General features: G+C 50.6%; 1 protein-coding gene across 1 annotated transcript in view; it reads right to left on the bottom strand.

Annotated features, from left to right (window-relative positions):
* Positions 1-22838, bottom strand: part of LOC137356807 (insulin-like growth factor 1 receptor) — a 63560-nt gene that overhangs the window by 15011 nt on the left and 25711 nt on the right. Inside the window, exons 9-11 of the mRNA XM_068022597.1 lie at positions 21636-21834; positions 13020-13318; positions 12586-12722 (exon numbers count right to left, since the gene is read on the bottom strand). Of these exons, the coding sequence (XP_067878698.1) occupies positions 12586-12722; positions 13020-13318; positions 21636-21834 (635 nt within the window). The remainder of the gene's footprint in view (positions 1-12585; positions 12723-13019; positions 13319-21635; positions 21835-22838) is intronic.

The following is a 22838-nucleotide window of genomic DNA, read 5'->3' as shown; positions in this document are numbered from 1 at the left end:
TGGAGGAGGTTACTGAGATAGGGAGGGGTGTAGGGGCTGGAGGAGGTTACAGAGATAGGGAGGGGTGTAAGGGCTGGAGGAGGTTTCAGAGATAGGGAGGGGTGTAGGGGCTGGAGGAGGTTAGAGATAGGGAGGGGTGTAGGGGCTGGAGGAGGTTACAGAGATAGGGAGGGGTGTAGGGGCTGGAGGAGGTTACAGAGATAGGGAGGGGTGTAAGGGCTGGAGGAGGTTTCAGAGATAGGGAGGGGTGTAGGGGCTGGAGGAGGTTACAGAGATAGGGAGGGGTGAGGGGGCTGGAGGAGGTTACAGAGATAGGGAGGGGTGCAAGGGCTGGAGGAGGTTTCAGAGATAGGGAGGGGTGTAGGGGCTGGAGGAGGTTAGAGATAGGGACGGGTGTAGGGGCTGGAGGAGGTTACAGAGATAGGGAGGGGTGTAAGGGCTGGAGGAGGTTTCAGAGATAGGGAGGGGTGTCGGGGCTGGAGGAGGTTAGAGATAGGGACGGGTGTAGGGGCTGGAGGAGGTTACTGAGATAGGGAGGGGTGTAGGGGCTGGAGGAGGTTACAGAGATAGGGAGTGGTGTAGGGGCTGGAGGAGGTTACAGAGATAGGGAGGGGTGTAGGGGCTGGAGGAGGTTACAGAGATAGGGAGGGGTGTAAGGGCTGGAGGAGGTTACAGAGATAAGGAGGTGGTGTAGGGGTTGGAGGAGATACAGAGATAGGGAGGGGTGTAGCGGCTGGAGGAGGTTACAGAGATAGGGAGGGGTGTAGGGGCTGGAGGAGGTTAGAGATAGGGACGGGTGTAGGGGCTGGAGGAGGTTACAGAGATAGGGAGGGGTGTAGGGGCTGGAGGAGGTTACAGAGATAGGGAGGGGTGTAAGGGCTGGAGGAGGTTTCAGAGATAGGGAGGGGTGTAGGGGTTGGAAGAGGTTACAGAGATAGGGAGGGGTGTAGGGGCTGGAGGAGGTGACAGAAATAGGGAGGGGTGCAACAGCTGGAGGAGATCACAGAGATAGGGAGGGGTGTAGGGGCTGGAGGAGGTTACAGACATAGGGAGGGGTGTAGGGGCTGGAGGAGGTTACAGAGATAGGGAGGGGTGTAGGGGCTGGAGGAGATACAGAGATAGGGAGGGGTGTAAGGGCTGGAGGACGTTACAGACATAGGGAGGGGTGTAGGGACTGGAGGAAGTTACAGCGATAGGGAGGTGTTGTATGGGCTGGAGGAGGTTACAGAGATAGGGAGGTGGTGTAGTGGTTGGAGGAGATACAGAGATAGGGAGGGGTGTAGCGGCTGGAGGAGGTTACTGAGATAGGGAGGGGTGTTGGGGCTGGAGGAGGTTACAGAGATAGGGAGAGGTGTAGGGACTGGAGGAGGTTACAGAGATAGGGAGGGGTGTAGGGGCTGGAGGAGGCTACAGAGATAGGGAGGGGTGTAGGGCTGGAGGAAGTCACAGAGATAGGGAGGAGTGTAGGGACTGGAGGAGGTTACAGGAATAGGGAGGGGTGTAGGGGCTGGAGGAGGTTACAGAGATAGGGAGGGGTGTAGGGACTGGAGGAGGTTACAGAGATCGGGAGGGGTGTAGGGCTGGAGGAAGTCACAGAGATAGGGAGGGGTGTAGGGACTGGAGGAGGTTACAGGGATAGGGAGGGGTGTAGGAGATGGAGGAGGTTACAGAGATAGGGAGGGGTGTAGGGACTGGAGGAGGTTACAGAGATAGGGAGGGGTGTAGGGGCTGGAGGAGGTTACAGAGATAGGGAGGGGTGTAGGGGCTGGAGGAGGTTACTGAGATAGGGAGGGGTGTAGGGGCTGGAGGAGGTTACAGAGATAGGGAGGGGTGTAAGGGCTGGAGGAGGTTTCAGAGATAGGGAGGGGTGTAGGGGCTGGAGGAGGTTAGAGATAGGGACGGGTGTAGGGGCTGGAGGAGGTTACAGAGATAGGGAGGGGTGTAGGGGCTGGAGGAGGTTACAGAGATAGGGAGGGGTGTAAGGGCTGGAGGAGGTTTCAGAGATAGGGAGGGGTGTAGGGGTTGGAAGAGGTTACAGAGATAGGGAGGGGTGTAGGGGCTGGAGGAGGTGACAGAAATAGGGAGGGGTGCAACGGCTGGAGGAGATCACAGAGATAGGGAGGGGTGTAGGGGCTGGAGGAGGTTACAGACATAGGGAGGGGTGTAGGGGCTGGAGGAGGTTACAGAGATCGGGAGGGGTGTAGGGGCTGGAGGAGATACAGAGATAGGGAGGGGTGTAAGGGCTGGAGGACGTTACAGACATAGGGAGGGGTGTAGGGACTGGAGGAAGTTACAGCGATAGGGAGGTGTTGTAGGGGCTGGAGGAGGTTACAGAGATAGGGAGGGGTGTAGCGGCTGGAGGAGGTCACTGAGATAGGGAGGGGTGTTGGGGCTGGAGGAGGTTACCGAGATAGGGAGGGGTGTAGGGGCTGGAGGAGGTTACAGAGATAGGGAGAGGTGTAGGGACTGGAGGAGGTTACAGAGATAGGGAGGGGTGTAGGGGCTGGAGGAGGCTACAGAGATAGGGAGGGGTGTAGGGCTGGAGGAAGTCACAGAGATAGGGAGGAGTGTAGGGACTGGAGGAGGTTACAGGAATAGGGAGGGGTGTAGGGGCTGGAGGAGGTTACAGAGATAGGGAGGGGTGTAGGGACTGGAGGAGGTTACAGAGATCGGGAGGGGTGTAGGGCTGGAGGAAGTCACAGAGATAGGGAGGGGTGTAGGGACTGGAGGAGGTTACAGGGATAGGGAGGGGTGTAGGAGATGGAGGAGGTTACAGAGATAGGGAGGGGTGTAGGGACTGGAGGAGGTTACAGAGATAGGGAGGGGTGTAGGGGCTGGAGGAGGTTACAGAGATAGGGAGGGGTGTAGGGGCTGGAGGAGGTTACTGAGATAGGGAGGGGTGTAGGGGCTGGAGGAGGTTACAGAGATAGGGAGGGGTGTAAGGGCTGGAGGAGGTTTCAGAGATAGGGAGGGGTGTAGGGGCTGGAGGAGGTTAGAGATAGGGAGGGGTGTAGGGGCTGGAGGAGGTTACAGAGATAGGGAGGGGTGTAGGGGCTGGAGGAGGTTACAGAGATAGGGAGGGGTGTAGGGGCTGGAGGAGGTTACTGAGATAGGGAGGTGGTGTAGGGGTTGGAGGAGGTTACAGAGATAGGGAGGGGTGCAGGGGCTGGAGGAGGTTACAGAGATAGGGAGGGGTGTAGGGGCTGGAGGAGGTTACAGAGATAGGGAGGGGTGTAGGGGCTGGAGGAGGTTACAGAGATAGGGAGGGGTGTAAGGGCTGGAGGAGGTTTCAGAGATAGGGAGGGGTGTAGGGTTTGGAAGAGGTTACAGAGATAGGGAGGGGTGTAGGGGCTGGAGGAGGTGACAGAAATAGGGAGGGGTGCAACAGCTGGAGGAGATCACAGAGATAGGGAGGGGTGTAGGGGCTGGAGGAGGTTACAGACATAGGGAGGGGTGTAGGGGCTGGAGGAGGTTACAGAGATAGGGAGGGGTGTAGGGGCTGGAGGAGATACAGAGATAGGGAGGGGTGTAAGGGCTGGAGGACGTTACAGACATAGGGAGGGGTGTAGGGACTGGAGGAAGTTACAGCGATAGGGAGGTGTTGTAGGGGCTGGAGGAGGTTACAGAGATAGGGAGGTGGTGTAGGGGTTGGAGGAGATACAGAGATAGGGAGGGGTGTAGCGGCTGGAGGAGGTTACTGAGATAGGGAGGGGTGTTGGGGCTGGAGGAGGTTACCGAGATAGGGAGGGGTGTAGGGGCTGGAGGAGGTTACAGAGATAGGGAGAGGTGTAGGGACTGGAGGAGGTTACAGAGATAGGGAGGGGTGTAGGGGCTGGAGGAGGCTACAGAGATAGGGAGGGGTGTAGGGCTGGAGGAAGTCACAGAGATAGGGAGGAGTGTAGGGACTGGAGGAGGTTACAGGAATAGGGAGGGGTGTAGGGGCTGGAGGAGGTTACAGAGATAGGGAGGGGTGTAGGGACTGGAGGAGGTTACAGAGATCGGGAGGGGTGTAGGGCTGGAGGAAGTCACAGAGATAGGGAGGGGTGTAGGGACTGGAGGAGGTTACAGGGATAGGGAGGGGTGTAGGAGATGGAGGAGGTTACAGAGATAGGGAGGGGTGTAGGGACTGGAGGAGGTTACAGAGATAGGGAGGGGTGTAGGGGCTGGAGGAGGTTACAGAGATAGGGAGGGGTGTAGGGGCTGGAGGAGGTTACTGAGATAGGGAGGGGTGTAGGGGCTGGAGGAGGTTACAGAGATAGGGAGGGGTGTAAGGGCTGGAGGAGGTTTCAGAGATAGGGAGGGGTGTAGGGGCTGGAGGAGGTTAGAGATAGGGACGGGTGTAGGGGCTGGAGGAGGTTACAGAGATAGGGAGGGGTGTAGGGGCTGGAGGAGGTTACAGAGATAGGGAGGGGTGTAAGGGCTGGAGGAGGTTTCAGAGATAGGGAGGGGTGTAGGGGTTGGAAGAGGTTACAGAGATAGGGAGGGGTGTAGGGGCTGGAGGAGGTGACAGAAATAGGGAGGGGTGCAACGGCTGGAGGAGATCACAGAGATAGGGAGGGGTGTAGGGGCTGGAGGAGGTTACAGACATAGGGAGGGGTGTAGGGGCTGGAGGAGGTTACAGAGATAGGGAGGGGTGTAGGGGCTGGAGGAGATACAGAGATAGGGAGGGGTGTAAGGGCTGGAGGACGTTACAGACATAGGGAGGGGTGTAGGGACTGGAGGAAGTTACAGCGATAGGGAGGTGTTGTAGGGGCTGGAGGAGGTTACAGAGATAGGGAGGTGGTGTAGGGGTTGGAGGAGATACAGAGATAGGGAGGGGTGTAGCGGCTGGAGGAGGTTACTGAGATAGGGAGGGGTGTTGGGGCTGGAGGAGGTTACCGAGATAGGGAGGGGTGTAGGGGCTGGAGGAGGTTACAGAGATAGGGAGAGGTGTAGGGACTGGAGGAGGTTACAGAGATAGGGAGGGGTGTAGGGGCTGGAGGAGGCTACAGAGATAGGGAGGGGTGTAGGGCTGGAGGAAGTCACAGAGATAGGGAGGAGTGTAGGGACTGGAGGAGGTTACAGGAATAGGGAGGGGTGTAGGGGCTGGAGGAGGTTACAGAGATAGGGAGGGGTGTAGGGACTGGAGGAGGTTACAGAGATCGGGAGGGGTGTAGGGCTGGAGGAAGTCACAGAGATAGGGAGGGGTGTAGGGACTGGAGGAGGTTACAGGGATAGGGAGGGGTGTAGGAGATGGAGGAGGTTACAGAGATAGGGAGGGGTGTAGGGACTGGAGGAGGTTACAGAGATAGGGAGGGGTGTAGGGGCTGGAGGAGGTTACAGAGATAGGGAGGGGTGTAGGGGCTGGAGGAGGTTACTGAGATAGGGAGGGGTGTAGGGGCTGGAGGAGGTTACAGAGATAGGGAGGGGTGTAAGGGCTGGAGGAGGTTTCAGAGATAGGGAGGGGTGTAGGGGCTGGAGGAGGTTAGAGATAGGGAGGGGTGTAGGGGCTGGAGGAGGTTACAGAGATAGGGAGGGGTGTAGGGGCTGGAGGAGGTTACAGAGATAGGGAGGGGTGTAGGGGCTGGAGGAGGTTACTGAGATAGGGAGGTGGTGTAGGGGTTGGAGGAGGTTACAGAGATAGGGAGGGGTGCAGGGGCTGGAGGAGGTTACAGAGATAGGGAGGGGTGCAGGGGCTGGAGGAGGTTACAGAGATAGGGAGGGGTGTAGGGGCTGGAGGAGGTTACTGAGATAGGGAGGGGTGTAGGGGCTGGAGGAGGTTACAGAGATAGGGAGGGGTGTAAGGGCTGGAGGAGGTTTCAGAGATAGGGAGGGGTGTAGGGGCTGGAGGAGGTTAGAGATAGGGAGGGGTGTAGGGGCTGGAGGAGGTTACAGAGATAGGGAGGGGTGTAGGGGCTGGAGGAGGTTACAGAGATAGGGAGGGGTGTAAGGGCTGGAGGAGGTTTCAGAGATAGGGAGGGGTGTAGGGGCTGGAGGAGGTTACAGAGATAGGGAGGGGTGTGGGGGCTGGAGGAGGTTACAGAGATAGGGAGGGGTGTAAGGGCTGGAGGAGGTTTCAGAGATAGGGAGGGGTGTAGGGGCTGGAGGAGGTTAGAGATAGGGACGGGTGTAAGGGCTGGAGGAGGTTTCAGAGATAGGGAGGGGTGTCGGGGCTGGAGGAGGTTAGAGATAGGGACGGGTGTAGGGGATGGAGGAGGTTACTGAGATAGGGAGGGGTGTAGGGGCTGGAGGAGGTTACAGAGATAGGGAGTGGTGTAGGGGCTGGAGGAGGTTACAGAGATAGGGAGGGGTGTAGGGGCTGGAGGAGGTTACAGAGATAGGGAGGGGTGTAAGGGCTGGAGGAGGTTACAGAGATAGGGAGGTGGTGCAGGGGTTGGAGGAGATACAGAGATAGGGAGGGGTGTAGCGGCTGGAGGAGGTTACTGAGATAGGGAGGGGTGTTGGGGCTGGAGGAGGTTACCGAGATAGGGAGGGGTGTAGGGGCTGGAGGAGGTTACAGAGATAGGGAGAGGTGTAGGGACTGGAGGAGGTTACAGAGATAGGGAGGGGTGTAGGGGCTGGAGGAGGCTACAGAGATAGGGAGGGGTGTAGGGCTGGAGGAAGTCACAGAGATAGGGAGGAGTGTAGGGACTGGAGGAGGTTACAGGAATAGGGAGGGGTGTAGGGGCTGGAGGAGGTTACAGAGATAGGGAGGGGTGTAGGGACTGGAGGAGGTTACAGAGATCGGGAGGGGTGTAGGGCTGGAGGAAGTCACAGAGATAGGGAGGGGTGTAGGGACTGGAGGAGGTTACAGGGATAGGGAGGGGTGTAGGAGATGGAGGAGGTTACAGAGATAGGGAGGGGTGTAGGGACTGGAGGAGGTTACAGAGATAGGGAGGGGTGTAGGGCTGGAGGAAGTCACAGAGATCGGGAGGGGTGTAGGGACTGGAGGCGGTTACAGGGATAGGGAGGGGTGTAGGGACTGGAGGAGGTTACAGGAATAGGGAGGGGTGTAGGGACTGGAGGAGGTTTCAGGAATAGGGAGGGGTGTCGGGACTGGAGGAGGTTACAGAGATAGGGAGGGGTGCAGGGACTGGAGGAGGTTACAGAGATAGGGAGGGGTGTAGGGCTGGAGGAAGTCACAGAGATAGGGAGGGGTGTAGGGACTGGAGGAGGTTACAGGGATCGGGAGGGGTGTAGGGACTGGAGGCGGTTACAGGGATAGGGAGGGGTGTAGGGACTGGAGGAGGTTACAGGAATAGGAAGGGCTGAAGGGACTGGAGGAGGTTACAGGAATAGGGAGGGGTGTAGGGACTGGAGGAGGTTACAGAGATAGGGAGGGGTGTAAGGGCTGGAGGAGGTTTCAGAGATAGGGAGGGGTGTAGGGGCTGGAGGAGGTTACAGAGATAGGGAGGGGTGTGGGGGCTGGAGGAGGTTACAGAGATAGGGAGGGGTGTAAGGGCTGGAGGAGGTTTCAGAGATAGGGAGGGGTGTAGGGGCTGGAGGAGGTTAGAGATAGGGACGGGTGTAGGGGCTGGAGGAGGTTACAGAGATAGGGAGGGGTGTAAGGGCTGGAGGAGGTTTCAGAGATAGGGAGGGGTGTAGGGGCTGGAGGAGGTTACTGAGATAGGGAGGGGTGTAGGGGCTGGAGGAGGTTACAGAGATAGGGAGTGGTGTAGGGGCTGGAGGAGGTTACAGAGATAGGGAGGGGTGTAGGGGCTGGAGGAGGTTACAGAGATAGGGAGGGGTGTAAGGGCTGGAGGAGGTTACAGGGATCGGGAGGGGTGCAGGGGATGGAGGAGGTTACAGAGATAGGTTGGGGTGTAGGGAATGGCGGAGGTTAGAGAGATAGGGAGGGGTGCCGGGCTGGAGGAGGTTACAGAGATAGGGAGGGGTGTAAGGGCTGGAGGAGATCACAGAGATAGGGAGGGGTGTAGGGGCTGGAGGAGGTTACAGAGATAGGTTGGGGTGTAGGGAATGGAGGAGGTTAGAGAGATAGGGAGGGGTGTAGGGCTGGAGGAGGTTACAGAGATAGGGAGGGGTGTAAGGGCTGGAGGAGATCACAGAGATAGGGAGGGGTGTAGGGGCTGGAGGAGGTTACAGACATAGGGAGGGGTGTAGGGGCTGGAGGAGGTTACAGAGATAGGGAGGGGTGTAGGGGCTGGAGGAGGTTACAGAGATAGGGAGGGGTGTAAGGGCTGGAGGAGGTTTCAGAGATAGGGAGGGGTGTAGGGACTGGAGGAAGTTACAACGATAGGGAGGGGTGTAGGGGCTGGAGGAGGTTACAGAGATAGGGAGGGGTGTAGGGGCTGGAGGAGGTTACAGAGATAGGGAGGGGTGTAGCGGCTGGAGGAGGTTACTGAGATAGGAAGGGGTGTTGGGGCTGGAGGAGGTTACCGAGATAGGGAGGGGTGCAGGGGCTGGAGGAGGTTACAGAGATAGGGAGGGGTGTAGGGGCTGGAGGAGGTTACAGAGATAGGGAGGGGTGTAGGGGCTGGAGGAGGTTACTGAGATAGGGAGGGGTGTAGGGGCTGGAGGAGGTTACAGAGATAGGGAGGGGTGTAAGGGCTGGAGGAGGTTTCAGAGATAGGGAGGGGTGTAGGGGCTGGAGGAGGTTAGAGATAGGGAGGGGTGTAGGGACTGGAGGTGGTTACAGAGATCGGGAGGGGTGTAGGGCTGGAGGAAGTCACAGAGATAGGGAGGGGTGTAGGGACTGGAGGAGGTTACAGGGATAGGGAGGGGTGTAGGAGATGGAGGAGGTTACAGAGATAGGGAGGGGTGTAGGGACTGGAGGATATTACAGAGATAGGGAGGGGTGTAGGGCTGGAGGAAGTCACAGAGATCGGGAGGGGTGTAGGGACTGGAGGCGGTTACAGGGATAGGGAGGGGTGTAGGGACTGGAGGAGGTTACAGGAATAGGGAGGGGTGTAGGGACTGGAGGAGGTTACAGGAATAGGGAGGGGTGTCGGGACTGGAGGAGGTTACAGAGATAGGGAGGGGTGCAGGGACTGGAGGAGGTTACAGAGATAGGGAGGGGTGTAGGGCTGGAGGAAGTCACAGAGATAGGGAGGGGTGTAGGGACTGGAGGAGGTTACAGGGATCGGGAGGGGTGTAGGGACTGGAGGCGGTTACAGGGATAGGGAGGGGTGTAGGGACTGGAGGAGGTTACAGGAATAGGAAGGGGTGTAGGGACTGGAGGAGGTTACAGGAATAGGGAGGGGTGTAGGGACTGGAGGAGGTTACAGAGATAGGGAGGGGTGTAGGGCTGGAGGAAGTCACAGAGATAGGGAAGGGTGTAGGGACTGGAGGAGGTTACAGGGATCGGGAGGGGTGCAGGGGATGGAGGAGGTTACAGAGATAGGTTGGGGTGTAGGGAATGGAGGAAGTTAGAGAGATAGGGAGGGGTGTAGAGCTGGAGGAGGTTACAGAGATAGGGAGGGGTGTAGAGCTGGAGGAGGTTACAGAGGTAGGGAGAGGTATATTACTGGACGGGGTTACAGTGATGGGGAGGGTGTATTACTGGACGGGGGTTACAGTAATGGGGAGGGTGTATTACTGGACGGGGTTACAGTAATGGGGAGGGTGTATTACTGGACGGGGTTACAGTAATGGGGAGGGTGTATTACTGGATGGAGTTACAGTGATGGGGAGGGTGTATTACTGGACGGGTGTTACAGTGATGGGGAGGGTGTATTACTGGATGGAGTTACAGTGATGGGGAGGGTGTATTACTGGACGGGGTTACAGAAATGGGGAGGGTGTATTACTGGACGGGGTTACAGTAATGGGGAGGGTGTATTACTGGACGGGGTTACAGTGATGGGGAGGGTGTATTACTGGATGGAGTTACAGTAATGGGGAGGGTGTATTACTGGACGGGAGTTACAGTGATGGGCAGGGTGTATTACTGGACGGGGTTACAGTAATGGGGAGGGTGTATTACTGGACGGGGTTACAGTAATGGGGAGGGTGTATTACTGGACGGGGTTACAGTAATGGGGAGGGTGTATTACTGGACGGGAGTTACAGTGATGGGGAGGGTGTATTACTGGATGGAGTTACAGTGATGGGGAGGGTGTATTACTGGATGGAGTTACAGTGATGGGGAGGGTATATTACTGGACGGTGGTTACAGTGATGGGGAGGGTGTATTACTGGACGGGGTTACAGTAATGGGGAGGGTGTATTACTGGACGGGAGTTACAGTGATGGGGAGGGTGTATTACTGGATGGAGTTACAGTGATGGGGAGGGTGTATTACTGGACGGGGTTACAGTGATGGGGAGGGTGTATTACTGGACGGGGTTACAGTAATGGGGAGGGTGTATTACTGGACGGGGTTACAGTAATGGGGAGGGTGTATTACTGGATGGAGTTACAGTGATGGGGAGGGTGTATTACTGGACGGGGGTAACAGTGATGGGGAGGGTGCATTACTGGATGGAGTTACAGTAATGGGGAGGGTGTATTACTGGACGGGGTTACAGTGATGGGGAGGGTGTATTACTGGACGGGGTTACAGTGATGGGGAGGGTGTATTACTGGACGGGGGTTACAGTGATGGGGAGGGTGTATTACTGGACGGGGTTACAGTGATGGGGAGGGTGTATTACTGGATGGAGTTACAGTGATGGGGAGGGTGTATTACTGGATGGAGTTACAGTGATGGGGAGGGTGTATTACTGGATGGGGTTACAGTGATGGGGAGGGTGTATTACTGGATGGAGTTACAGTAAAGGGGAGGGTGTATTACTGGACGGGGGTTACAGTAATGGGGAGGGTGTATTAGTGGATGGAGTTACAGTGATGGGGAGGGTGTATTACTGGATGGAGTTACAGTAATGGGGAGGGTGTATTACTGGACGGGGGTTACAGTAATGGGTAGGGTGTATTAGTGGATGGAGTTACAGTGATGGGGAGGGTGTATTACTGGACGGGGGTTACAGTAATGGGGAGGGTGTATTACTGGATGGGGTTACAGTAATGGGGAGGGTGTATTACTGGACGGGGTTACAGTAATGGGGAGGGTGTATTACTGGACGGGGGTTACAGTAATGGGGAGGGTGTATTACTGGACGGGGTTACAGTAATGGGGAGGGTGTATTACTGGATGGAGTTACAGTAATGGGGAGGGTGTATTACTGGATGGGGTTACAGTAATGGGGAGGGTGTATTACTGGACGGGGTTACAGTAATGGGGAGGGTGTATTACTGGACGGGGTTACAGTGATGGGGAGGCTGCATTACTGGACGGGGGTAACAGTGATGGGGAGGGTGCATTACTGGATGGAGTTACAGTGATGGGGAGGGTGTATTACTGGACGGGAGTTACAGTAATGGGGAGGGTATATTACTGGACGGGGGTTACAGTAATGGGGAGGGTGTATTACTGGACGGGGGTTACAGTAATGGGGAGGGTGTATTACTGGACGGGGGTTACAGTAATGGGGAGGGTGTATTACTGGACGGGGGTTACAGTAATGGGGAGGGTGTATTACTGGACGGGGGTTACAGTAATGGGGAGGGTGTATTACTGGACGGGGGTTACAGTAATGGGGAGGGTGTATTACTGGACGGGGGTTACAGTAATGGGGAGGGTGTATTACTGGACGGGGGTTACAGTAATGGGTAGGGTGTATTACTGGACGGGGGTTACAGTAATGGGGAGGGTGTATTACTGGATGGAGTTACAGTGATGGGGAGGGTGTATTACTGGACGGGGGTTACAGTAATGGGGAGGGTGTATTACTGGATGGAGTTACAGTGATGGGGAGGGTGTATTACTGGACGGGGGTTACAGTAATGGGGAGGGTGTATTACTGGATGGGAGTTACAGTGATGGGGAGGGCGTATTACTGGACGGGGTTACAGTAATGGGGAGGGTGTATTACTGGACGGGGGTTACAGTAATGGGGAGGGTGTATTACTGGACGGGGGTTACAGTAATGGGGAGGGTGTATTACTGGATGGGAGTTACAGTGATGGGGAGGGCGTATTACTGGACGGGGGTTACAGTAATGGGGAGGGTGTATTACTGGACGGGGGTTACTGTAATGGGGAGGGTGTATTACTGGATGGAGTTACAGTGATGGGGAGGGTGTATTACTGGACGGGGGTTACAGTAATGGGGAGGGTGTATTACTGGATGGGAGTTACAGTAATGGGGAGGGTGTATTACTGGATGGAGTTACAGTGATGGGGAGGGTGTATTACTGGACGGGGGTTACAGTAATGGGGAGGGTGTATTACTGGATGGAGTTACAGTGATGGGGAGGGTGTATTACTGGATGGGAGTTACAGTGATGGGGAGGGTGTATTACTGGATGGAGTTACAGTAATGGGGAGGGTGTATTACTGGATGGAGTTACAGTGATGGGGAGGGTGTATTACTGGACGGGGGTTACAGTAATGGGGAGGGTGTATTACTGGATGGGAGTTACTGTAATGGGGAGGGTGTATTACTGGATGGAGTTACAGTGATGGGGAGGGTGTATTACTGGACGGGGGTTACAGTAATGGGGAGGGTGTATTACTGGATGGGAGTTACAGTGATGGGGAGGGTGTATTACTGGATGGGAGTTACAGGGACGGGGGTCGGCGCCTCACCTCATTGTCTCGACCGTACTTGATTTCATATTTGAGGATGATTCCGTTGGGATTTCTTGGCTCCGGCCACTTCAGCAGGATGGTGTTTCGGTTGACGAGCTCCCAGGTAACATTGCCAATGATGTCGTCCGCGTGATCTGGTGAGGAAAACACGTGCAAATCGATCAGTGAGTCTTACTCGGAGGAGCTCCCCCCCCCATCGTCCAGCAGCAAAACACCCCCTAGTGCGCCCCCCGCCACGGACGACCCCCCGCAAGCAGCTGAATGTGGCTGGGACTCTGACGTAGGCAGAGAGAGAGAGGGCACCCTGATCCTCAGTGCCGACTGGGAATGAACAGTGCAGAGGCAGAGCAAAGGGACGCCATGCTGACTGTGGGTAGTGAGTCTCCCAGCGGGGGACGGGGGGGGGGGGGGTGGGTAGGTGGGTTACTCACCCTCTGGCATGGTGCGGGCAAAGGCGAAGGTGGCAGCACTGCACCCCACCTTGTGGGCCGCGTGGTTGCAGACGTGGATGTTGATGCGATACTCAGTGAAGTGGCGCAGGTTGGAGATCACAATCCGCTCCTTGTTGAACACCTTGTCCTCAAAGTAAGGGAAATCCGTGGGCTGCTTCCCCTCGCCCCCCGACCAGTTCCTGCCGGTCAGGTTAAGACCGAGCTCAGACAGTGAGGCGTTGCCCATCGCCGTGGTCTCGTTGCCCAGGCCGTCGGTGCCCCTGCGTTGCTGCAGCGACCTACAGAAATTGGACGACACAAGGCGTGACCTTCGAGCAACCAACTCGCCATCGCGTAAAACAGCCGCGGACAGAGACACGAGTCTCAGCCAGATTGCGGAAATGATTGGGTAATTTCCCCCTGTCGATCACACCTGGAGGTCTCACTGCGGTTAGTGACTGGGATGGAGTTAACACAGCACACTCGCATTCTGTATCGAAGCTACACCCATACTGCAATTTGCTGCACAAATAGCCGCCTTTCATTGAGAGAAGTTGATGTACCTTCGGTTATGAGATCTGTTTTGCTGCAGTTCGTAGAGACTCTTTTTAATCAAACTCTGTGGACTATTTGCTGTAATACATAGTTTAAACAGACTCTGTAGACTGTTTGCTGTAGTGTGCTGTTTAAATAGACTCTGTAGACTGTTTGCTGTAGTGCGCTGTTTAAATAGACTCTGTAGACTGCTGTAGTGTGCTGTTTAAATAGACTCTGTAGACTGTTTGCTGTAGTGTGCTGTTTAAATAGACTCTGTAGACTGTTTGCTGTAGTGTGCTGTTTAAATAGACTCTGTAGACTGTTTGCTGTAGTGTGCTGTTTAAATAGACTCTGTAGACTGTTTGCTGTAGTGTGCTGTTTAAATAGACTCTGTAGACTGTTTGCTGTAGTGTGCTGTTTAAATAGACTCTGTAGACTGTTTGCTGTAGTGTGCTGTTTAAATAGACTCTGTAGACTGTTTGCTGTAGTGTGCTGTTTAAATAGACTCTGTAGACGGTTTGCTGTAGTGTGCTGTTTAAATAGACTCTGTAGACTGTTTGCTGTAGTGTGCTGTTTAAATAGACTCTGTAGACTGTTTACTGTAGTGTGCTGTTTAAATAGACTCTGTAGACTGTTTGCCGTAGTGTGCTGTTTAAATAGACTCTGTAGACTGTTTGCTGCAGTGTGCTGTTTAAATAGACTCTGTAGACTGCTGTAGTGTGCAGTTTAAACAGACTCTGTAGACTGTTTGCTGTAGTGTGCTGTTTAAATAGACCCTGTAGACTGTTTGCTGTAGTGTGCTGTTTAAATAGACTCTGTAGACGGATTGCTACAGTGTACTGTTTAAATAGACTCTGTAGAATGTTTGCTGTAGTGTGCTGTTTAAACAGACTCTGTAGACTGTTTGCTGTAGTGTGCTGTTTAAATAGACTCTGTAGACTGTTTGCTGTAGTGTGCTGTTTAAATAGACTCTGTAGACTGTTTGCTGTAGTGTGCTGTTTAAATAGACTCTGTAGACTGTTTGCTGTAGTGTGCTGTTTAAATAGACTCTGTAGACTGTTTGCTGTAGTGTGCTGTTTAAATAGACTCTGTAGACTGCTGTAGTGTGCAGTTTAAATAGACTCTGTAGACTGTTTGCTGTAGTGTGCTGTTTAAATAGACTCTGTAGACTGCTGTAGCGCGCTGTTTAAATAGACTCTGTAGACTGTTTGCTGTAGTGTGCTGTTTAAATAGACTCTGTAGACTGCTGTAGTGTGCAGTTTAAATAGACTCTGTAGACTGTTTGCTGTAGTGTGCTGTTTAAATAGACTGTAGATTGTTTGCTGTAGTGTACTGTTTAAATAGACTCTGTAGACTGTTTGCCAAAGTGCACTGTTTAAATAGACTCTGTAGATTGTTTGCTGTAGTGTGCTGTTTAAATAGACTCTGTAGATTGTTTGCTGTAGTGTGCTGTTTAAATAGACTCTGTAGATTGTTTGCCATAGTGTACTGTTTAAATAGACTCTGTAGACTGTTTGCCATAGTGTACTGTTTAAATAGACTCTGTAGACTGTTTGCCATAGTGTACTGTTTAAATAGACTCTGTAGACTGTTTGCCAAAGTGCACTGTTTAAATAGACTCTGTAGATTGTTTGCTGTAGTGTGCTGTTTAAATAGACTCTGTAGATTGTTTGCTGTAGTGTGCTGTTTAAATAGACTCTGTAGATTGTTTGCCATAGTGTACTGTTTAAATAGACTCTGTAGACTGTTTGCCATAGTGTACTGTTTAAATAGACTCTGTAGACTGTTTGCCATAGTGTACTGTTTAAATAGACTCTGTAGATTGTTTGCTGTAGTGTGCTGTTTAAATAGACTCTGTAGATTGTTTGCTGTAGTGTGCTGTTTAAATAGACTCTGTAGATTGTTTGCTGTAGTGTGCTGTTTAAATAGACTCTGTAGACTGTTTGCTGTAGTGTGCTGTTTAAATAGACTCTGTAGATTGTTTGCTGTAGTGTGCTGTTTAAATAGACTCTGTAGACTGTTTGCTGTAGTGTGCAGTTTAAACAGACTCTGTAGACTGTCTGCTGTAGTGTGCTGTTTAAATAGACTCTGTAGACTGTTTGCTGTAGTGTGCTGTTTAAATAGACTCTGTAGACGGATTGCTACAGTGTACTGTTTAAATAGACTCTGTAGAATGTTTGCTGTAGTGTGCTGTTTAAACAGACTCTGTAGACTGTTTGCTGTAGTGTGCTGTTTAAATAGACTCTGTAGACTGTTTGCTGTAGTGTGCTGTTTAAATAGACTCTGTAGACTGTTTGCTGTAGTGTGCTGTTTAAATAGACTATGTAGACTGTTTGCTGTAGTGTGCTGTTTAAATAGACTCTGTAGACTGTTTGCTGTAGTGTGCTGTTTAAATAGACTCTGTAGACTGTTTGCTGTAGTGTGCTGTTTAAATAGACTCTGTAGACTGTTTGCTGTAGAGTGCTGTTTAAATAGACTCTGTAGACTGCTGTAGTGTGCAGTTTAAATAGACTCTGTAGACTGTTTGCTGTAGTGTGCTGTTTAAATAGACTCTGTAGACTGCTGTAGCGCGCTGTTTAAATAGACTCTGTAGACTGTTTGCTGTAGTGTGCTGTTTAAATAGACTCTGTAGACTGCTGTAGTGTGCAGTTTAAATAGACTCTGTAGACTGTTTGCCATAGTGCACTGTTTAAATAGACTCTGTAGATTGTTTGCTGTAGTGTGCTGTTTAAATAGACTCTGTAGATTGTTTGCTGTAGTGTGCTGTTTAAATAGACTCTGTAGATTGTTTGCCATAGTGTACTGTTTAAATAGACTCTGTAGACTGTTTGCCATAGTGTACTGTTTAAATAGACTCTGTAGACTGTTTGCCATAGTGCACTGTTTAAATAGACTCTGTAGATTGTTTGCTGTAGTGTGCTGTTTAAATAGACTCTGTAGATTGTTTGCTGTAGTGTGCTGTTTAAATAGACTCTGTAGATTGTTTGCCATAGTGTACTGTTTAAATAGACTCTGTAGATTGTTTGCTGTAGTGTGCTGTTTAAATAGACTCTGTAGATTGTTTTCTGTAGTGTGCTGTTTAAATAGACTCTGTAGATTGTTTGCTGTAGTGTGCTGTTTAAATAGACTCTGTAGATTGTTTGCTGTAGTGTGCTGTTTAAATAGACTCTGTAGACTGTTTGCCATAGTGCACTGTTTAAATAGACTCTGTAGATTGTTTGCTGTAGTGTGCTGTTTAAATAGACTCTGTAGATTGTTTGCTGTAGTGTGCTGTTTAAATAGACTCTGTAGATTGTTTGCTGCAGTGTGCTGTTTAAATAGACTCTGTAGATTGTTTGCCATAGTGTACTGTTTAAATAGACTCTGTAGATTGTTTGCTGTAGTGTGCTGTTTAAATAGACTGTAGATTGTTTGCTGTAGTGTGCTGTTTAAATAGACTCTGTAGATTGTTTGCTGTAGTGTGCTGTTTAAATAGACTCTGTAGATTGTTTGCTGTAGTGTGCTGTTTAAATAGACTCTGTAGACTGTTTGCCATAGTGCACTGTTTAAATAGACTCTGTAGATTGTTTGCTGTAGTGTGCTGTTTAAATAGACTCTGTAGATTGTTTGCTGTAGTGTGCTGTTTAAATAGTCTCTGTAGATTGTTTGCCATAGTGTACTGTTTAAATAGACTCTGTAGATTGTTTGCTGTAGTGTGCTGTTTAAATAGACTCTGTAGACTGTTTGCCATAGTGTACTGTTTAAATAGACTCTGTAGATTGTTTGCTGTAGTGTGCTGTTTAAATAGACTCTGTAGATTGTTTGCCATAGTGTACTGTTTAAATAGACTCTGTAGACTGTTTGCCATAGTGTACTGTTTAAATAGACTCTGTAGACTGTTTGCCATAGTGCACTGTTTAAATAGACTCTGTAGATTGTTTGCTGTAGTGTGCTGTTTAAATAGACTCTGTAGATTGTTTGCTGTAGTGTGCTGTTTAAATAGACTCTGTAGATTGTTTGCTGTAGTGTGCTGTTTAAATAGACTCTGTAGACTGTTTGCCATAGTGCACTGTTTAAATAGACTCTGTAGATTGTTTGCTGTAGTGTGCTGTTTAAATAGACTCTGTAGATTGTTTGCCATAGTGCACTGTTTAAATAGACTCTGTAGATTGTTTGCCATAGTGTACTGTTTAAATAGACTCTGTAGACTGTTTGCCATAGTGCACTGTTTAAATAGACTCTGTAGATTGTTTGCCATAGTGTACTGTTTAAATAGACTCTGTAGATTGTTTGCCATAGTGTACTGTTTAAATAGACTCTGTAGACTGTTTGCCATAGTGCACTGTTTAAATAGACTCTGTAGATTGTTTGCTGTAGTGTGCTGTTTAAATAGACTCTGTAGATTGTTTGCCATAGTGTACTGTTTAAATAGACTCTGTAGATTGTTTGCCATAGTGTACTGTTTAAATAGACTCTGTAGACTGTTTGCCATAGTGCACTGTTTAAATAGACTCTGTAGACTGTTTGCCATAGTGCACTGTTTAAATAGACTCTGTAGATTGTTTGCTGTAGTGTGCTGTTTAAATAGACTCTGTAGATTGTTTGCCATAGTGTACTGTTTAAATAGACTCTGTAGATTGTTTGCCATAGTGCACTGTTTAAATAGACTCTGTAGATTGTTTGCTGTAGTGTGCTGTTTAAATAGACTCTGTAGATTGTTTGCCATAGTGTACTGTTTAAATAGACTCTGTAGACTGTTTGCCATAGTGCACTGTTTAAATAGACTCTGTAGACTGTTTGCCATAGTGCACTGTTTAAATAGACTCTGTAGACTGTTTGCCATAGTGCACTGTTTAAATAGACTCTGTAGACTGTTTGCCATAGTGCACTGTTTAAATAGACTCTGTAGATTGTTTGCCATAGTGTACTGTTTAAATAGACTCTGTAGATTGTTTGCCATAGTGTACTGTTTAAATAGACTCTGTAGACTGTTTGCCATAGTGCACTGTTTAAATAGACTCTGTAGACTGTTTGCCATAGTGCACTGTTTAAATAGACTCTGTAGATTGTTTGCCATAGTGTACTGTTTAAATAGACTCTGTAGATTGTTTGCCATAGTGTACTGTTTAAATAGACTCTGTAGACTGTTTGCCATAGTGTACTGTTTAAATAGACTCTGTAGATTGTTTGCCATAGTGTACTGTTTAAATAGACTCTGTAGACTGTTTGCCATAGTGCACTGTTTAAATAGACTCTGTAGATTGTTTGCTGTAGTGTGCTGTTTAAATATACTCTGTAGATTGTTTGCCATAGTGTACTGTTTAAATAGACTCTGTAGATTGTTTGCCATAGTGTACTGTTTAAATAGACTCTGTAGACTGTTTGCCATAGTGTACTGTTTAAATAGACTCTGTAGATTGTTTGCTGTAGTGTGCTGTTTAAATAGACTCTGTAGATTGTTTGCTGTAGTGTGCTGTTTAAATAGACTCTGTAGATTGTTTGCTGTAGTGTGCTGTTTAAATAGACTCTGTAGATTGTTTGCCATAGTGTACTGTTTAAATAGACTCTGTAGACTGTTTGCCACAGTGTACTGTTTAAATAGACTCTGTAGATTGTTTGCTGTAGTGTGCTGTTTAAATAGACTCTGTAGATTGTTTGCTGTAGTGTACTGTTTAAATAGACTCTGTAGACTGTTTGCCATAGTGTACTGTTTAAATAGACTCTGTAGATTGTTTGCTGTAGTGTGCTGTTTAAATAGACTCTGTAGATTGTTTGCTGTAGTGTGCTGTTTAAATAGACTCTGTAGATTGTTTGCCATAGTGTACTGTTTAAATAGACTCTGTAGACTGTTTGCCATAGTGTACTGTTTAAATAGACTCTGTAGATTGTTTGCTGTAGTGTGCTGTTTAAATAGACTCTGTAGATTGTTTGCTGTTGTGTGCTTTTAAAATAGACCCTAAGGGAAGGGACATGGATCAAACTGCAGGCATCTAGAATCTTAAGGTGACATTGTACCAAAGGCCATTCTGCCCTTCTTGCCTGGACTTGGACAGCAAGTTCTCTTTCCCGGGTCTGTGGCTGGACAGCCCATATTTTTATAGGTTTATGGGATGTTGACATTGTTGCCCATTGAGGGAAATTGAGAGTCACCGACACGGAAACTGGAGTCGGGATTAATCCCAGACCGGGAAAGGACTGCGGGTCCCCTTCCCTGAATGCTAACTGGTTGAGTTATTGGAAGAGCTTCACACGGATGCCCTTCTGGTGCAGAATCACAGAGAATTTACACCACAGGAAACTGGCCATTCGGCCCATCTGCTCGTGCTGGTGTTTCTGCTCCACACGAGCCTCCTCCCACCCCCTCTTCATCTCACCCTATCCCCATATCCTTCTATTCCTTTCTCCCTCGTGTGTTTATCCAGCTTCCCCTTAAATGTATCTCTGTGATTCCCCCTCAACCACTCCCTGTGGGAGTGAGTTCCACATTCTCCCCAGATTTAGTGAATTCAATGTGAAAATTTTCCATGGTGGGTTTCAACTCAGGACATGTGGCCTGGTAATCCAGGACCAGAACCAAGACACCACTCTGATTAATCTTACCTGGGTTTCCTGCCTTTTACTGTCTTCGCTTTCCTGAAAAGCAAAAATATCTCCAGTTAATAACCAGCTCCCCAGTTCCCAGCTGTGCAGCTGATAATCCGACACATCTCTTTCTGTATTTCCTTGCTCTTCCTCCATTCAGGTTGCCTGGAGTATTTTCTTCACGGAGCCTGTTAATACCCTCCCGTGTCAACACGGGGTTAGATACAGAGTAAAGCTCCCTCTACACTGTCCCCATCAAACACTCCCAGGACAGGTACAGCACGGGGGTTAGATACAGAGTAAAGCTCCCTCTACACTGTCCCCATCAAACACTCCCAGGACAGGTACAGCACAGGGTTAGATACAGAGTAAAGCTCCCTCTACACTGTCCCCATCAAACACTCCCAGGACAGGTACAGTACGGGGGTTAGATACAGAGTAAAGTTCCCTCTACACTGTCCCCATCAAACACTCCCAGGACAGGTACAGCACGGGGGTTAGATACAGAGTAAAGCTCCCTCTACACTGTCCTCATCAAACACTCCCAGGACAGGTACAGCACGGGGTTAGATACAGAGTAAAGCTCCCTCTACACTGTCCCCATCAAACACTCCCAGGACAGGTACAGCGCGGGGGTTAGATACAGAGTAAAGCTCCCTCTACACTGTCCCCATCAAACACTCCCAGGACAGGTACAGCACGGGGGTTAGATACAGAGTAAAGCTCCCTCTACACTGTCCCCATCAAACACTCCCAGGACAGGTACAGCGCGGGGGTTAGATACAGAGTAAAGCTCCCTCTACACTGTCCCCATTAAACACTCCCAGGACAGGTACAGCACGGGGTTAGATACAGAGTAAAGCTCCCTCTACACTGTCCCCATTAAACACTCCCAGGACAGGTACAGCACGGGGGTTAGATACAGAGTAAAACTCCCTCTACACTGTCCCCATCAAACACTCCCAGGACAGGTACAGCGCGGGGGTTAGATACAGAGTAAAGCTCCCTCTACACTGTCCCCATTAAACACTCCCAGGACAGGTACAGCGCGGGGGTTAGATACAGAGTAAAGCTCCCTCTACACTGTCCCCATTAAACACTCCCAGGACAGGTACAGCGCGGGGGTTAGATACAGAGTAAAGCTCCCTCTACACTGTCCCCATTAAACACTCCCAGGACAGGTACAGCGCGGGGGTTAGATACAGAGTAAAGCTCCCTCTACACTGTCCCCATCAAACACTCCCAGGACAGGTACAGCACGGGGTTAGATACAGAGTAAACCTCTTGGCCTCTCTCTGTCCTCCTTTAAGACGTTCCTTAAAACTGACCTCTTTGACCAATCTTTTGGTCACCTGTCCTAATATCTCCTGATGTGTCTTGCTCCTGTGAAGCACCTTGGGATGTTTTACTATTTGAAATGCACTATATTAATGTAAGTTGTTGTTGCTGTAGAGCCTTGTGACCTATCACACGGGGATGAATCAGGAGATGTGGGTATTTTCTGATAGGATGCGTTACCTTGGCATGAAGATGGAATTATGCAGGAAGTTTTCAAATTTTTTACGGAAGGAGGTTTCCTCAGCTTCCAGTTCGAGCTGGGCCTGTGTCTTGGGGCACTGACAGCACCGGTTCCCACTGTCCCGTTTGGTTTCATTATAACCATCGTTCTCGTAATCATCCGGGTGGTTGGCAACAACACTGGTCGGCAGTTTCATTCCTGAAAAGGTAAGCATCAGAGTGTGTGTCATTCTGCACTGGTGTGGGTCAGTGTGTCCTGGTGTGTGTCAGTGTGCCCTGGTGTGTGTCAGTGTGCCCTGGTGTGTGTCAGTCTGTCCTGGTGTGTGTCAGTATGCCCTCATATGTGTCAGTGTGCACTGGTGTGTGTCAGTGTGTCCTGGTGTGTGTCAGTGTGTCCTGGTGTGTGTCAGTGTGTCCTGGTGTGTGTCAGTCTGACCTGGTGTGTGTCAGTGTGTCCTGGTGTGTGTCAGTGTGTCCTGGTGTGTGTCAGTGTGCACTGGTGTGTGTCATTCTGCACTGGTGTGTGTCAGTGTGACCTGGTGTGTGTCAGTGTGCACTGGTGTGTGTCAGTGTGTCCTGGTGTGTGTCTGAGAGTTCTGCTGTGTGTCAGTGTGCCCTGGTGTGTGTCAGTGTGCACTGGTGTGTGTCAGTGTGTCCTGGTGTGTGTCTGAGAGTTCTGCTGTGTGTCAGTGTGCCCTGGTGTGTGTCAGTGTGCCCTGGTGTGTGTCAGTGTGCACTGGTGTGTGTCAGTGTGAACTGGTGTGTGTCAGTGTGTCCTGGTGTGTCATTGTGCACTGGTGTGTGTCAGTCTGAACTGGTGTTTGTCAGTGTGCACTGGTGTGTGTCAGTGTGCACTGGTGTGTGTCAGTGTGTCCTGGTATGTATCAGTGTGCACTGGTGTGTATCAGTGTGCACTGGTATGTTTCAGTGTGCACTGGTATGTTTCAGTGTGCACTGGTGTGTGTCAGTGTGACCTGGTGTATGTCAGTGTGTCCTGGTGTGTGTCAGTGTGTCCTGGTGTGTGTCAGTTTGCACTGGTCTGTGTCAGTGTGCCCTGGTCTGTGTCAGTGTGCACTGGTGTGTGTCAGTGTGTCCTGGTGTGTGTCAGTGTGCACTGGTGTGTGTCAGTGTGCACTGGTGTATGTCGGTGTGTGCTGGTGTGTGTCAGTGTGTCCTGGTGTGTGTCAGTGTGCACTGGTGTAT

The sequence above is a fragment of the Heterodontus francisci genome, chromosome 46 (genome assembly GCF_036365525.1).
Source record: "Heterodontus francisci isolate sHetFra1 chromosome 46, sHetFra1.hap1, whole genome shotgun sequence".
Classification (NCBI taxonomy): domain Eukaryota; kingdom Metazoa; phylum Chordata; class Chondrichthyes; order Heterodontiformes; family Heterodontidae; genus Heterodontus; species Heterodontus francisci.
This window is presented reverse-complemented; position numbering and strand designations above follow the sequence as displayed.